The 17930-nt window shown below is 46.8% G+C and overlaps 1 protein-coding gene across 1 annotated transcript in view; it reads right to left on the bottom strand.

Moving 5' to 3' along the window:
• The window catches only part of SUCLG1 (succinate-CoA ligase GDP/ADP-forming subunit alpha), a 28911-nt gene extending 10981 nt beyond the window's left edge, over positions 1–17930 (bottom strand). Inside the window, exons 1-6 of the mRNA XM_075261631.1 lie at positions 17798–17930; positions 12114–12217; positions 10796–10912; positions 9856–10068; positions 9513–9570; positions 1892–1975 (exon numbers count right to left, since the gene is read on the bottom strand). Of these exons, the coding sequence (XP_075117732.1) occupies positions 1892–1975; positions 9513–9570; positions 9856–10068; positions 10796–10912; positions 12114–12217; positions 17798–17831 (610 nt within the window). The 5' untranslated portion in view covers positions 17832–17930. The remainder of the gene's footprint in view (positions 1–1891; positions 1976–9512; positions 9571–9855; positions 10069–10795; positions 10913–12113; positions 12218–17797) is intronic.

Here is a 17930-nt window from a genome sequence, read left to right as displayed (position 1 = left end):
CATTATAGTCAGAGGACACCCACCAGGCCCCATTATAGTCAGAGGACACCCACCAGGCCCCATTATAGTCTGAGGACACCCACCAGGCCCCATTATAGTCTGAGGACACCCACCAGGCCCCATTATAGTCTGAGGACACCCACCAGGCCCCATTATAGTCTGAGGACACCCACCAGGCCCCATTATAGTCTAAGGACACCCACCAGGCCCCATTATAGTCTAAGGACACCCACCAGGCCCCATTATAGTCTAAGGACACCCACCAGGCCCCATTATAGTCGGAGGACACCCACCAGGCCTCATTACAGTCTGAGGACGCCCATCAGGCCCCATTATAGTGTAGACCCTATTTCAGAGGTCATTCTCTGTTCTTGCCCTCTAAAGGACCCGAACAATGGAGAGACAGGACGCATGAAATATTCTTACAGTTTTTAGCGTTGGGAGGGGGAATATTATATCATATCCAGTTTTAGAACAATTCATTAGAGATCTTGTAGCGATACACGAGACGCTATAGCTCATGCCGCAGTTCTATAAAAAAACAACAACATCCAATTATCCAAGTCCTGAAAGAAAATCAATCGTCGCTCCCCCTGAACATGGCTGGCAATGTGATCTGCGCCGTACAGACGCCAATGACAGCGAGCCGGCTTATTAAGCGTGCCGCACATTTCTTTTTAATTGGGAAGAGAGCAGCAGGTAAATTGGCTAAAGAGCTGTAAATAAGATGAAAGAGACTGACGGGATCAAAGCACCCTCGTAACGCCGCGCCGCACCACACAGGAGAGGTATGTGCAGATTTAGTCAATAAATGAAAAGGATATCACATGTTACAAGGAGCCGGGGGTCAGCCGGAGAGTAGATATAGTCATTATGGAAGAGCTGAAGGTGAAAGCTGACGAGACCTTCGTTGTAACATATGTTATATATAGGTAGAGATGGAAACCACCATAATGCAGGCCAACGCTGCCGAAGGTCAGGTGACCGACAACAACACAGTCGTCTCTACCTAACTAAAGCGTTATCCGAGGAATATCAATTTGCTTACCTGGTCCAGTGGAAGGCGTCTGATGGATCCAGGGATTGCGGCGACATCATGACCCACAGGTCATGTGATCAGAGGCAGAATTCAGCTCCCTGTTCCTCTCCTGATCTATGGCTCACTGACTTTAAGTAAAGCCTGCCCCCATAGATTAGGTAGTTATATGTGGGATCGGGGTGCCATCCGTCCCGGGAACCCCCAGACCCACCAAAAGTGTTCCAGGAAATACTCCCCAGACAACCCCTTTAAAGGTCTGTCAGCAGGTAATAGGAAATACAGAGCTGACAGTCATGCAAGTTGTATGGCCAAGAAATCAATGTACTACTACACGAACACCCTTAGAGCAGCCAGGAGGGAGTCCCTTCATGTGTCCTGGGCTCGTCACTGTGAATGTTCCCCAGGCCCCCCTGTCTTTGCAATCAGCGATGTCTCTCGCACTAGCAGGAAACAACTAGACGAGGGGTAGGGAACCTTTGGCTCTCCAGCTGCTGTGAAACTACAACTCCCATCATGCTCCATTCACTTCCATGGGAGTTCCCAGAACAGCAGAGCCAGTATGCATGCTGGGAGTTGTAGTTTTGCAACAGCTGGAGAGCCGGACGTTCCCTACCCTTGCACTAGCGCAATCCCGCACCGCACAGAGCCCAGCCAGTGCTGACAGCAAAGGGATCGGACCTTATAACTGTGGGACTGGAGACACCCGGCATGGACTAATACCCTAGGTTGGCTTGCATCATCCACTAGTACAGACGGCCTCTAGTCCGGCACTGCACCAATCGATGAAGCCTTAAACTTTTACACTCTCATTAACTTCCTCTGGCCCCATGACAAAGAACCCATAAAACCTACCGATACAGAGGGACTGGCCCAATCCGACCTGCGTCGTCTGATGCACGGCTTCATAGGTCAGAGTTCCTGATCTTGAGACGATACCTGCGGGTAAAGGAAAGCACAGGCCCTTAGCGAACGTTACGCAAGAGAGATTTCATCTTCATTTCAGCGGTACAAATAATAATAATACATTTTATTTATATAGCGCCAACATATTCCGCAGCGCTGTACAATTTGTAGGGTTCAAATACAGACAGAAAGATACATTACAAAAAGTCGTTTCACACAATGGGACTGGGGGCCCTGCTCGCAAGAGCTTACAATCTATGAGGTAGAGGGGGTGACACAAGAGGTAGCAGGGGGATACTGATGTGTACAGTGTCCTAGTGTGACTAACAGACCTCTATGGCTCGTTCCTGTACAGAGTATACAGATGTGGTGACACCGCCACCCCCCACCCCATTACATAATTAGCCGTATAATTTGCAGCACAAATCTGATTTTCTGCAAAAAGCATTACAGCTAATTACAGAAGTGAAGGGCGGAAAAAAAATAAAAAAAATCTACAGTTCAATAACAGATTCGCACTTAACTACAGTTGGCTTCTATTTGCAGAAATACTTATGGCCCTACTCTAGTTATGGCATATAACCCCCCCCTCCCCCCCGATCACTGCAATATTTTATATACCATTTTAAGGAAGTTTTTTAGCACCACCTAGTGGCAGTAACGGGATGTTGCATGAGAATCAGTCAAGGCACCTCCCTTTATTTACACAAAAATATTAAAAAATAAAAATCAAGTGGAAAGAAAAAGAAATAACTCAAGCCAAAACAACATATGGTTAGAAATAATAATCTGAGAAATTGAGTATTTTCGTAATATGTGAATAAGCACCAAGCGCTACTCTTCAGGCCTCCTCCACCGTTTGTGTCGTCCCTTCCGTCAAATGTCTATTCTACATATCCAGGAGACAGGCAGGGCTAGAGGTGGGACTTGAAAAGAAATGGGGTGTTTATAAGGGCAGGTCACCCTATAAGAAAAGTCCCGAGTGACACTTAGTGATAAATTTCCAACTTAATAAAAAGCTTCTTTGCATTGAAGCATCACATCTGAATAGGACATGTACCATCTGAAGCAGTGTGATGTGCCCAATATGGCTGCCCCGCCCCACACATTCTCCTTAAGTCGCTGTTTGTGCTCTGTTATTAAGCACATGGGCAGCTAGAGAGAGTACCATTCCTACCTGCTGTGTAATTACCGTATTCTTGACAGTCTCCTACAAAAACTGAAAACTAGTGGAAGAGCAAAACAAAAACTAATATATCATACTTCTACACCTGGTCTGAAATGTGTGTGGCTTCATGGGGAAAGGGCATGGCTTTATTGAAAGTGGGCAAGGTTTAGGTTGCATCACTACATGTTAAAGATGCACCAAATGGGATGTACTTATACATTAGCTGAGATATAACGTTCGACTAGACAGTCCAATAACACGACAGATTTATCAGAAAAGGGAACCTGTAAGGGCCAGTTGGGACACTAAATGACCCACGTGACCTTATGGACCAGGGGACTAGTGTCCCATATAGCGTTGTAATAAGTTATCTGTGCCCATACCAGCACAGTTCTTCACCTCTTCAATGCACATGCGCCATACCTCCGGCACTTGTACAGTGTAGCTGGGGTGTATGTCCTCTGTGTCACTGAAGACCTGCATACACCTCGTAGGTGTCGGCAGCAGCAGAGATGAGACTCATCTCTAGGAAAGTATAAGTTCACACAGTGTTTTTTTTGGTCCAGATGTTGCCTCAGGTTCCGGACCAAAATACAGGTAGCTGCGACTGGATGCCGCTGTAGTGCACTCCGCTCCAGATTAGGCCCAAATGAATGAGTCTAGTCAGGAGTGTCTTGAGGCAGATGTCGCGAGGCAAATTCGCCTGAAGAATGAGCATGTCGCTCAACAAACGGCTCCTGGAAAAAAGAACTGACCGGCTCCCATTGATTTCAATGGGAGACGTCTTTTTGGTCAGGATTTTGAGGCGGATACGGCCTCAAAATCCTGACCGAAAAACCCCGTGTGAACTTACCCTAAATGTGTCGGAGCACGGATGGATTTAAAACAGGACGATTTTGGATACTAAATGCCCGATCTATAAGGACCTTTAGGTGGATTAGTGTCCCAAATTATCCTGACAGGTTCCTGATGGGCTCAAAGTGAAGCCATGTAGAATAATAGTATATTTTATGTGTCAGAGAGAACATTGGGGCCTTTTCAACACCTTACTTTCTGCAAAGATGGGCGGTGTGGGGCAGGTCAAGTCGGGAACTAGGCCCAGACATTAAAGGGGTATTCCCATGTACATAATCATATCTATATTTGTAGATAATTAAAACATTTTTTGCAAATATAGTTAAAAATTCTGCAGAGTTTTAAAGATTTTCTCCAACTTTCTTAGTGGTGACAGTCTGTTATCTTGATCAGTTGCCAATGGATAGGACCACTAATGCAGAAACTTTCTATGGTCTGGGACTTGTCAGGACCCAGCCATGGTTTTCTTATTGTAGCCGGGTTATCAGGCAGGGACACTACATGTATCAGAAGATATCCTGGACACAATAAGGAAATCACGGCTGATTTTCTGACCTTAGAAAGATCCTGCATTAATGGTCGTATCCACTGGCAACTGATCAAGATAACAGACTGTCACCACTAAGAAAGTTAGAGAAAATCTTTAAGACTTTGCAGAATTTTAAATTATTTTTGCAAAAATGTTTAACTTAATTATCTGCAAATTTAAAAATTATGTAAATGGGAATACCCCTTTAAATTTAATGCTATCATTATTCACGGTCCTGTGAACAGTCATGAAACCTTTACCAGTTCCTGACTTCGGCAGATTTCCATCCCAGTACACAGGCATGTGCCCGATTTGTGAACAGCCCGGAGTCTCTTGGTAATTTCGGGCCCTTATTAAGGCTGGTGTAGTAAACGGCACTCTTAGGGTGCATTCACACTGAGTAAACGCTAGCTTATTCTGAACGGAAAACACGTTCAGAATAAGCGGCGTCTAAAGCAGCTCCATTCATTTCTATGGGAGCGGGGATACGAGCGCTCCCCATACAAATGAATGGGCTGCTTCTTTCACTCCGTGCAGTCCCATTGAAGTGAATGGGGAGTGCCGGCGTGTACGCTCCGGCATGAGCAGAGCTTGCCGTATACGCCGGCACTCCCCATTCACTTCAATGGGACTGCACGGAGTGAAAGAAGCAGCCCATTCATTTCTATGGGGAGCGCTCGTATTCCCGCTCCCATAGAAATGAATGGAGCTGCTTTAGACGCCGCTTATTCTGAACGTGTTTTACGTTCAGAATAAGCTAGCGTTTACTCGGTGTGAATGCACCCTTAAAAGGGGCTCCATCAGCAAAATCATGCTGATAGAGCCCCACATATGCGTGAATAGCCTTTAAAAAGGCTATTCAGGCACCGCTAAAGTTATATTAAACTACCCCCCAGTTTAAAAAAAAAAAAAAAAAAAAAAAAAAAATGAATTACGCATCGTGCACGCTGGGCGGGCATTCAGGGTCCGCCATCTTTTTCATCCGCACCTCCCCTTCCTGCGATGTCCTCGGGTCCCATCCTCCTCCGGCGCTCACAAACTGACATTGCTAAAAAAAAAAAAAAAAAAAAAAAATAGCCTGGGCGCATGCGCAGTAGCATGCTGCTTCTACTATGGCTACTGCGCATGCGCCCAGGCCATTTTTTTTTTTTTAGCAATGTCAGTTCGCGACTTAGACGGGACCCGAGGACATCACAGGAAGAGGAGGCGAGGATAAAGAAGACGGCGGACCCTGAATGCCCATCCACCATGCATTCACGCATACGTGGGGCTCTATCATGATTTTGCTGATAGAGCCCCTTTAATAAATCCACCCTGAAGGATCTCCCTAATTCACATAAAATAGTCAGCAACCAGCCAAGGTCAAGACCTAATGCGAGCTGTGGATTCTTACAGGTAGGGGGGGCTACAACCTTAGCAGGTCTAACAGCAGCACCCAGTCCGGCGCTGCTCACTCCCTCCGCCCGCCCGCCTACTATTTCTCAGCCCTAAACACGTTCTGCCGGCACATTTTACAATACCCTTTTTATTCAGCTCCAAATTGAGGGAAGCAGTGTGACTCTGCCATTAAACCCGCGCTTTATGAGCGCACAAAAAATATATATCCACAAAATGTAATTGCATTCCTATTTGATTTTTCAATTTTCAGTTTATGGGTACTATCCTGGGCGCGGAGATGCGCGGAATACTAATATTCATCTTCTCCGCATGTCTATACTTAACTCTCACATAGGTATCAAACTAGTGCAAAGGAGGGAAAAAAAAACAAACGGAATATTAAAAAATAAAAAAAAAAACCCGTCAGCCCGAAATCTAATTACTAGCTCGGAGAACAAAACTGATTTCGTCAAGGGTTCTTCCTGGCCGTTCATTTTATTTCCCGATACCGGTGACTGCAGAGAAAACAACACACGAGAGACAGGCGGCGGTTTATTAACACGGTAACATCCGTCTACTCACACGTGTAAAACAGCCATTTAGATGAGGAACGTTTCTATGAATTTTAATAGGATCGTATTTTATTTTCGCGTGAAAAATTTTCCCTCGTTCGTCTGTGAAGAGCGCAGAATGACTTCAGGGCTTGACTAGGGGGGAGGGGAAGCCTTGCTGTGAAAATTGGGGTGGGGGGGGTGTCCAGTGTGATGGAGGAAACTATCAGATATCATTAAAAAGGGAGGTCACATGATGATAACCCCTTATGGAAATTAAGCTGCCAAGGTGAACAGATGATACCTGCTAATTTCCCTGCAACACCCCCGCAGGGGAAATGAGGTATTACACAGCGCCCATGCAAATGAACGAGTTGTCTGTGTAATAAACGACAGGGCGGGTCCTCCAGTGTGAGAGAGTTTTGCTTCACGCTTTGGTAACCCGAGACCCTTGCCCTCTATTACCTTACAGTCCAACCTATTGGGAGGAGATTTAACCCTTGTGCCACCTAAAAGGGAAGCCTGTTCCATTCGGATACTGCTGGTGACACCCCCAGAAGGAATGGGGGATAGGAGACCCCCTAAGATACGCCGTAAAGGTCTAAAGTCGGGAATACCCTTTAAGAGATAAAGTGCAGGACCGGAGGAGCCGAATTTTATTGTACAAGATGAATCGTCTCCGTCTCCAGCTCTCCACTTTTATCATCCCAGAAGTAACATCCGGCGAGTACCCAGCATGCTGTGCGGCCGCTCCAGGCCAATGTGTCCCCTTGTCTGAGCATCCAGAAAACGTATGTGCACTGTAATAGTCCTGCGAGAGGCTCAGGGGTCTTGTCTAATTCATCTTTTTACTGCGTAGACCTGGGCCGAACATATATTAAGGCGATAATGGATGCCGGCCCCCAGAAATGACCGCCATCCCTCTTGTTTATCCCCCTCTGTAAGGGGAAAAGATGGCTCCTGCGAGTGGTCGAGATGGTCTCGTAAAAAGGGGCTTCCCTTCACATGAAGGATGAGAACATTGAGAAAGCTCCTCTAAAGGTCATAAATAGACCAGCGCTCATCTCTAGGAATAGATCAGCCAGGCGGACAGATTTATACAGGAATGGAGATGAAGGGTGAACTCTGCTTACAATTGGGTACAAATAATGTTCTTCATTTCATACAGTGTTGGCCAAAAGTATTGGCACCCCTGCAATTCTATCAGATAATGACTTACTTGTGCAATGGGGGGGTTGGTTTTACGCTAGTCCTTTAACGCCAGTCCCCCATTTCTTTAACGCAACAGGGTCATAACCAGAGGTCTTAGTCTCTTCGCTGGCAAATTCTGCTGGTTTCCCCATTGACATCCTCTGCCTCCCCCACCCCGAGGGGACGCTGATAGTTAGTAATAGTAATCCGTCTAGTTATAGTGGCAGCATATTCTGCAGCAGTGTACAAAGGCAGCTTTTACTCGCATTAGTCCATTCATAAATAGAGATGAGCGAACACTGTTCGGAACAGCCGTTCCGAACAGCATGCTCCCTTAGAAATGAATGGAAGCGGCCGGCACACGGGGGGGTTAAGCGGCCGGCACACGGGGGGGGGTTAAGCGGCCGGCAAAGTCTGCGTGCCAGGTGCTTCCATTCATTTCTATGGGAGCGTGCTGTTTGGAACGGCTGTTCCGAACAGTGTTCGCTCATCTCTATTCATAAAAGCTGCACCATACGGAATCCGGTGCTATCAATTAGAAACAGCGGACACGTGACGGACCCCATTATAGAGATTACGCTATGTTCTTCATCTGGGTGTCTGGTCCATCAAAGATCCACCCAAATGCAGGTGTGAATGTGGCATATACAATTTTTTTTAATGATACTAGACAAGGATTGACCTTGTATAACTGGATACCTTGATCCCTACACATGTACTCTCATAGGAATCAGACCAAGAAAACTGATTTGGAATGTTGGTCTACTGACTCCAGGGCGCCACCTAGTGCGCCAGCATATATATCCTACTAATAATATTATAAATGTGAAAGTTTGTGTTTGTTCCTCAATCACGCAAAAACGGCTGAACGGATTTGAATGAAATAATATAAATATACCGTATATACTCGAGTATAAGCCGACTTTTTCAGCACATTTTTCCTCGGCTTATACACGAGTCAGGGTCCACAGAGCACAGAAAACTGGAAGGACCTGGAAGGGGGAGGTCCTTTAGTGCTACTGCCCTGTGATTGGCTTGTCATGAGGTCACGTGACTGTGATGTCATCAAAGGTCCTGTAGCCACTGGTATGTAACATCTGCAGATAAGGTTGAGTCTAAATCCTAGTAGCTCCGCCCACACCAGAGTGCGATCACATGGTCATGACGTCATCAGAGGTCCTTTAGCACACTAGGTTGTAGTATCTACCCTGCAGATGAGTGGCCAGGATTCATTGTGTCTTATGGAAGATGTCTGTTGTATGGAGGAGAGGAAGCTCCAGTAACGTGACACACAGGGACCTTCCTGTAGTTACTCTGCCTAGTAATGTCAGGCATTTGGGGTTATTCATTTAGTTTCAGTAACTCCATGTGCCTCACATTAATAGCAGTTAACCCCATCATGTCCCTCCTATTAACCCCTGTGTGCCCCATATAAGGGTTACTAATATGTGAGACATGAGGGGACTAATGAAGGACCTTAATTATGAAGATACCTAATTATTACCTCCATATGTCCCACATATCAGTAACTCTTATGTGAGGCACACAGGGGGTTAATGTGAGGGACATGATGGGGTTAACTGCTATTACTATGAGGAACATGGAGTTACTAAGCTGCAATGCACATGACCAGACTTTTTATCAGCTTATACTCAAGTTAATAAGTTCTCCCATTTTTTTTTTGCGGTAAAATTAGGGGTCTCTGCTTATATTTGAGTCGGCTTATACTCGAGTATATACGGTCTATCCATCCTTCCATCCACTAGTACTACCTGTACACAATATGACAAACAGGGTGGGGGAGATCTAACCACACACATGTATTGATATGTAGATAGACACTCAGGAATATATGGGATATGAGAAATCAGCTCACACGACCACATCCCATTTACTTACCGATCCGGCCTTTCTTGTGGATGTGTCCCGGCATGATACCAATTTTACATTCTCCAGGCTTGAGAATAAAATAAAGTAAAAACATCATAAATAAAAAGTAAGATTTATAACAAGGAAAAAAACAGAAGTCCAAGAAGACTAAAATTTCTATATCGTAAGCAGGGGCAGAATAACCATGCAGATTGTCAGACCCTGATCCCCCTCCTCAGGCACATGCAGCCCTCATAGACTACCCAAGGGCACCGGCTACTCAGTTAACCCTTACTGCTCACGATTCATACAATTCTTCCATTCATTGTACATTATGAAGTCTTCTATGGCCACACAGGGCGCTTGGACTCACATTGATGACTCCGGGACAGTTGGGGCCGATAAGCCGGGTGGTGGACTGACGGAGGAGCCGGTGTTTGACCTGTACCATGTCTTTCTGGGGGATTCCTTCGGTGATGCATACTACTAGTGGCACCTCAGCGTCGATGGCTTCGTGGATAGCAGCAGCAGCAAACGGGGGTGGCACATAAATAACAGAGGCCGTGGCACCGGTGGCTGTCTTGGCCTAAATAATAAAATAGTTGCCGTTATATAAAACGTTTACATTTCAGACTATTTAACACTTCTACGGAGTCATGGAGGGGTTAATATTGGATTTCCCAGCAGCCTGGGTTCAATGTCTTCTTCATTACCGCTGGGTTACAATATAGTCAACGATCTATCGTAAAATCGGGGGCAAAAGTGTTAATATTTTACTCACTGAGGGCTTAGGATACACGAAGGGTTAATGTTTTTAAGAGAACGTCTATCACCAAAACCAGCTGCGGCGTCTTCACTACTTACCTTGCACATGGCTTGTGCATTGGTATAAGAGCTCAGCCCCATCCACTGACTGCAATGAGCGCTGAGCTGCAGTGATGGCGTCCAGCCACTATACAGAGGCCAGCCCTTTCTGTCTATAGGCCGGGTGTCAAAGGCGGCTCCATACAGCTGACCAATCTGGGGGCCAGTTGTCGACCACCCCCAACAATCTGGCATTTAGAATACACCATCCCATAAGGACTGGAATAGTATGGACCACTGGTATCGCCCCCTTCCCTGAACACTAGATCCCCTAGATCCCTCTCTGACCTCCCGATTACCCGGCATTACCACCAGACTCCCCCTGTTCAGGTACTCACAGCACAGATCCCAGACATGTGAATGTAATGATCTCTGTATACAGATCCCCGAGATCAGTAAGTGATGACATATCCACGTAGCATAGTGACATTCATCTTACGGACACCTACCTCTGCCACAGAGTTGAAGACTGGTAAACCTAGGTGGGTACTGCCCCCCTTGCCAGGAGAAACCCCTCCAACTAACTTAGTTCCATATTCCAAGGCCTGTTGGCTATGAAACGTGCCCTGGAGGAAGAGAATGAAGAGAACATCAGCAACATGCATAAAAGTCACCACATATAGAAAATAACAATAGCACAAGCTGTATCAACTCAGTACAGTGAGATTATATTATAGAGATATTAATATATATATGCATCTCCTCCTCCCCCCAGTCTACATCTATTTCATACATGTGGGCGGCATACACAGGACTCTTACTGTCTCTCCTAGGAGTCCTGACAGGATAAGCACTGCTGTATACTCAGAAATTCTGCTTTAAATCATAAAGTATAAACCTATATATCACACAGCTCAGCTTCTCTCCTCTATCATATAACCCTATATATCACAGAGCTCAGCTTCTCTCCTCTATCCTATAACCATATATATCACAGAGCTCAGCTTCTCTCCTCTATCATATAACCCTATATATCACAGAGCTCAGCTTCTCTCCTCTATCCTATAACCCTATATATCACAGAGCTCAGCTTCTCTCCTCTATCCTATAACCCTATATATCACAGAGCTCAGCTTCTCTCCTCTATCCTATAACCATATATATCACAGAGCTCAGCTTCTCTCCTCTATCATATAACCCTATATATCACAGAGCTCAGCTTCTCTCCTCTATCATATAACCTATATATCACAGAGCTCAGCTTCTCTCCTCTATCATATAATCCTATATATCACAGAGCTCAGTTTCTCTCCTCTATCATATAACCCTATATATCACAGAGCTCAGCTTCTCTCCTCTATCCTATAACCATATATATCACAGAGCTCAGCTTCTCTCCTCTATCATATAACCCTATATATCACAGAGCTCAGCTTCTCTCCTCTATCCTATAACCCTATATATCACAGAGCTCAGCTTCTCTCCTCTATCCTATAACCCTATATATCAAAGAGCTCAGCTTCTCTCCTCTATCCTATAACCCTATATATCACAGAGCTCAGCTTCTCTCCTCTATCATATAACCCTATATATCACACAGCTCAGCTTCTCTCCTCTATCCTATAACCTTATATATCACAGAGCTCAGCTTCTCTCCTCTATCCTATAACCCTATATATCAAAGAGCTCAGCTTCTCTCCTCTATCCTATAACCCTATATATCACAGAGCTCAGCTTCTCTCCTCTATCATATAACCCTATATATCACACAGCTCAGCTTCTCTCCCTCTATCATATAACCCTATATATCAGTCTGACAAGACGTACCTGCTTTCCGGTGAACCCCTGGCATATCACTTTAGTGTCCTTATTGATGTACAGGTTTTTCCGGGAGGCTGTATAGGAGCAATGTCTCACTCCATTGTGTTGCACTAAAAGAACAAAAAGCACATATGATTTCTAAAACAACGCAGGGCTGCCGTGTAATACTCAATATTCACCACTAGATGGCACTCAAGTTGACACCAGGCTACAGCAATGACATAGGTATAATGTTTTAGTGACCCTCCCCAATAAATGCCCCCGGCCTAATGTAATAGACACACAATATATACAAAACTGCTTGATGCATGGATACTGTTATACGCTCAGCACCCCCTCCCCAATAGATTATACATCATGCCATCCCTGGGAGAGGTTTGGGCCCCTGTACACATCCATTATGCAGAGGTTTGCTCACCTGGATAGGGGCTACGTAATATTAGATTACCCTGGCAGCGGCCATGACTGGTTACTGAGGAACAAAGACTGATATTCTGAATTATGTCGCCTCCCCCTTGTCTGTGTTTGGCAGCTTTTCTAGGGGGTGTCTGGGCAGACATGTGCCAGGGCCCTCTTACTTGGAGTCATGTGAGACCGACACCCCAGGTCATGCAAGGAGATTATAGTCAGATCTTATGAATGGGCTCCCTTACATACAGAGTAATGTGAGGTTGTAAAGAAGCAATCCAGACAAGAAACAGTTAACTGCAATGGGCAAACACAGAAGGCACCGCCAGAATAAAGGTAAGGAAACGCATCGAAACGGAGAGTCAAAGGTAGAAGTGAAAGACGCTGATTGAGAAGCCACAGCCTTACATGCCGCCATCTCCAAGGCCTAAGGCGTGGCTACAATAGTGAAGACAACACGAGATATCCATCTGTGCAGAGGATGTGGCAGGTGACGGACCCAGCTTTCCAAGAATCCGAACTGCAAAGTGTCTATGTGGTAGCAGGGGATGTAATGATGTTTAACCAGGAAAAGCTGGGTGATAATCTTTGCAGGAGCTTCCCTGAAGGCTATATACCTTACAACAGACACTGGGAAAGCTGTGTGACAACGGCATAGGGGACACGAGGATGGGATCTGTGACCCACGAATCTCAAAGCATGAGCCCAGGATGCAAGAATTGGTCTGGGCCTGAGATTTGCCCCCTACCATGATTATATATAGTCATGTGTATGGGGCCATAAAACACAGTGAGCACACACAGGAACCTTAGACGTTCATAAGAACATTATCACAGTCCGTTGTTCTCATCCGTCAAAGCAGCTCATCAGCCTGTAGTAGAGGGATGGACAGATACGGCGCCCCCTCCCTCTGCCTCCCCTTACCATTAGTGTTGGGCGATTAGAACCTTAATAAAAATAGCAATTAATGGAGCATTTTATCTCAATTATGATTAATGGTGACGCCCTGTAGGCAAGTGGAGGGAAAGGTGGTGGAGGGAAGGTATATCCCGTTGAGATGGCTCCTCGCCACTAGGTAAATAATGAATCGAGTTCCGGGTCTTGGGGGTAGTCATAGACCCAGGTTCCAAGCTCTGGCCCTGAGTTTTCGTGCAGCACATTTGAAGCCTTAACCCTGTGAAGACAGTAGGGTGTCTGTCTTTCATTACTGCTGCTGCTATTGAGAGTTGAGGACCAAATCCCTGTGTAGCTGTGGAGAACCAGAAGGGCCAGCCTGCTAAGTTTGTGGACTGCACTGCCTTGTGGCTGAAGTAAGCCTTTTGTTTTCCTTTTTGCTGAAGAAAAGCTGTTTATGTTGAACTTTGTGAATTTGCACCCAATAAACCAAGCACCAGTGTGAACCTGAAGACCAAGCTTCACGTGTGTTTTACTTGCCTGACAACCAGCCCCAAGCACCCGCTATTACACCCCCTTTACAGTACAATCGCGTTGGGTGAACCCAGTGACATTCGCCTGGTGGTTTTCGTTCGGACCAAACCGAAACTACTATTATACTGGGGTACCTCTTTAGACTTCAGAGTATAATAAGCGGAGGGCCAGGGAAGGTGCGGACATCTAAAAACCAGTGTTACTCACCTCTCCTGGGCTCTGGCGCGACACCCTGCTGTCCTCGAGAATAGAGAGACACCGAGCACACTTTATAGTGTAGATGGTCTATTATAAATATATAGATGAATTATCTGGTGTTTATGAAAAGAACTCAGGACCTGGTGGCCTCTCACCTGATCGGGTTGTGACTCCGTTCACAACTCCGTTTTCAGCAATATTAGGCTTCGTCAGAGTGAGAGTGGCAGCACGTCTCTATAACACTGGTCAAAAACCAGGAGGATGCACCAATGGAAGAACAAAAGGACGGCGCTCTCAGGTCCAAAGGAATTTATTCAAAAAGAAGATTGCACTCTTGGTGCAATCTTCTTTTTGAATGAATTCCTTTGGACCTGAGAGCGCCGGCCTTTTGTTCTTCCATTGGTGACCCTGCTGTCCTCGGCCTTTCTGGCGGACGTCAGGAATCGCTGATTGGGCGTCACATGGTGTCGTGATGCATAGACACAAGCATCGCAACACCATGTGACATCATCCAGAACCCCCCGGAGACAGCAAGGAGTCAAGCCAGAGCCCAGGAGAGGTGAGTAATATGGTTTTTAGGTTTACCTAATTTCTCTAGGGTCTCCGCTTATTATACTCTCGGGTCTGAAAAGACCCAATAATAGCTAATAACTAGAGATGAGCGAGTACTGTTGGGATCAGCCGATCCGAACAGCACGCACGCATTGAAATGAATGGATGCACCTGGTACTTCCGCTTTGACGGCGGCCGGCCGCTTAACCCCCCACGTGCCGGCTATGTCCATTCATTTCAATGCGTGCGTGCTGTTCGGATCGGCTGATCCCAACAGTACTCGCTCATCTCTACTAATAACCAACGTGAACAAAACCATGCCGGGTATCCACGCTGACGTTCGCTTATTTTTCGATTCCCATATAATGTCATGTGCTTCACAGGGGAGCGAAGGGAGACTGATACCAAATGGAGGGGGCTCCATCTATATCTGTTTAATGTCCATTGCTCTCATCCTATGACGGACATTAAATAACGCTAGTGTGAACCTGCCCCAAGTCATTAAGCAGTCCATGCCGAAACGCCATCTGGTGGTGGCTGTAAACAACCATAATGTCCCCACTTCAGGTTCCTAAAAGGCTTCCTCCACATACCTGAGCACAGGCTCTATGAGGTACTCAGCGTCATTTACTTCCATGTCGTTGAGCTGCAATACTACACACAACCTGTCGACAGAAGTGGCGCCGGTTTTTTTTGGAAGCAAGCAACCATATTTTGTAATCTTGGACAAACCCTTTCACCAGAATCCTGGATCTATAAAAACGCTGTAAACTTTTGCACGCTAGCATTATGGGGTTAAAGGTCTGGTATAAGGCGCGCGGTGAGATCGGCAGATTTGCAGCCCTATGTGAGAGGTCAGCAGAGAAGCCGGCTCTACCCCGGAGCGGAGACGAGAGCAAAGTCCGCAGGTGACTTGTATGGAGATCACCGGCTCGCACAACCTGTTTGGGATTCTTACTCCAGTTTAACAAGGTGAAAAGTAACAGATACAACGGAATAACAGAGGGGGCAGAGCCCGGGGGCGAGGTCACACCGGGCGGCCGCAGACCACGCCGAGAAGTAGCTTAGGTTTTTTCCCGATCTGATGGTTAAAAGGGTTTTCCAGCCCCAGACGGATTTTTCGTACCGATAACCCATACAACTCTTCTATTTGCTCTGCTGTTCTTGGAACTCCCATAGAAGTGAATGGAGCATGCTGGGAGTTGTAGTTTCACAACAACTGAAGTGCTGACGTTTACTGTCCGATGCACTAACTCTACAAGAGACGCCAAAGATGTACGGCCATCCCGGAAGCGTTATCTGCAGGACACGGAGCGGCGTCTCCTCATCATCTTGGCCTGCTCCTCCATGTAGTCCCAATACATTGCACATTGCCATTCTCCAACTTGTGGCTCTCAGGCCATGCTGGGAGTTGTAGTTGCACAGCTGTGGGGACTCTAGCTTGTGCATCCCCAATTTACATGTCCCCATTAAGGAAAGGGCTTGGACAAGGTGTTGAGTTCTGCATAAAATAGACATAAGAGCAGGGGTAGAGAACCTTGGCTCTCCAGCTGCTGTGAAACTACAACTCCCAGCATGCTCCATTCACTAAGATGGGAGTTCCAAGAACAGCAGAGCAAGTATGCATGTTGGAAGTTGTAGTTTTGCAACAGCTGGAGAGCCGAAGGTTCCCTGCCCACTAGGACAAAGGCCCATTGTACACAGCGCCTCCTACTCTAGAGTGGGGATCAGCAACCACTAGGCCTCCAGCTGTCGTGACACACTACACTTCCCAGCATGCACACTCTCTTAGAACTCCCACAGAAGTGACTGGAGCATGCTGGGAGTTGTAGTTTCACAACAGCGAGAGGCTATTGATCTGTGTCGGTATTATAAGTCATCCATGCGAGTCGTGCAAGACCACTTTTGTCCTGAAGTGGGGGGAGGGTAAGTGTGGGTCTTCCATAGGGGCTCACTGTGTAGACAACGCCAGCCGCCAGGGTGTCCTCCAGTGACTGCAAATGGATACAACCTCGCCTTCAATAAAAACTGTACAACCCGCCGTTCCTCACTTCTGAAAGATTTGCTACAAGGTATCGGGACAGTGAACGCCCGGCTGATACATTGTAACAAACTCAAATGTGAGAGGGTCTGGGCCTGTACAAGTCTCCACTCCCTGACAGCAAGCAGAGATCTAGAGAGGGGTGAAGAATACAAAGTACATGACAAAGCCGCAGACCCTATTACTACACAATATATGATCGGTTAGGGCCTGACACCGGGGACTCCCCCTGATCAGCCACCTCACTGAATACCAAGCACAGCCCCAGACGTATCACTGGAATGGGACCACACAGGGGGAACTCGGGGACCCCCACCCTGCCATTACATTGGGGATGAGGCCCACACTGAATCAGGGGTTATCTTTATAGCACCAAGACCACCCAGAGACCTGGGCTGTGTAACAAACAGGACCACAAGTTACAATACCGGCGCCATCCAGGAGGGGCACCACTGCACAAAGTAGCACTACAACTCCCAGCATGCCCTAGTCACTCCTGTGAGACTACAGAGGGCAGCCAAGCATGCTGGGTATTGCAGTGTCACAATACATGAAGTATCGAAGGTCGCTGATCCTTGACCTACAAGACACATGACCAGAGTGGCATCAGGGGAGGACAGGGGGCGCTGCAGTAATCTACAAAGCTTTATTAGCACTCCAACACAAAGTAATCTCCACCTTACCACATGCCACCACAGCAGGAAGCCAAGTCACCTGTGACCTTGGGAAAAACAGGATGACGGCACAATACAGGAGGCAAACTGCACACAGAATAGAATGCAAGAGGCGGTAGAGACTGACACAGGACAGAAATCACAAGTCATTGGAAGGTGCAGAAAACCCTACAAGGGGGGAGGGGCTGAGCGCCACACAAAGTGCACAAACCCCTCCAAAATAAACTTTATTAGTCCGCAAGGCTGTGACAGTCACCAGGACTAGCCATGGCATTTACCAGCCCGCACCCCCAGACCACCAGGGGACATGTCTGCGCTCCCCGCTCCATAACATCCACCCCCGAGGTAGGAAGGAACAGCCCGGCCCTGAAAACACCCGGAAAACTTACAGAGAGAGCGGGCGAGCAGCCTTCCCTGGAACATGGTGCAGGTCCTTCACCAATGACAGCCCGGGGCCCAGGTACAAGCCGCGGCCAGGAAGGGGAGGTGCCTAGGGGTCAAGACCTCGAGGCTGTCCTGCTC

The sequence above is a fragment of the Leptodactylus fuscus genome, chromosome 1 (assembly GCF_031893055.1).
Source record: "Leptodactylus fuscus isolate aLepFus1 chromosome 1, aLepFus1.hap2, whole genome shotgun sequence".
Classification (NCBI taxonomy): domain Eukaryota; kingdom Metazoa; phylum Chordata; class Amphibia; order Anura; family Leptodactylidae; genus Leptodactylus; species Leptodactylus fuscus.
The sequence above is the reverse complement of the archived record's forward strand: the minus strand, read 5'-3'. Positions and strand labels throughout refer to the sequence as shown.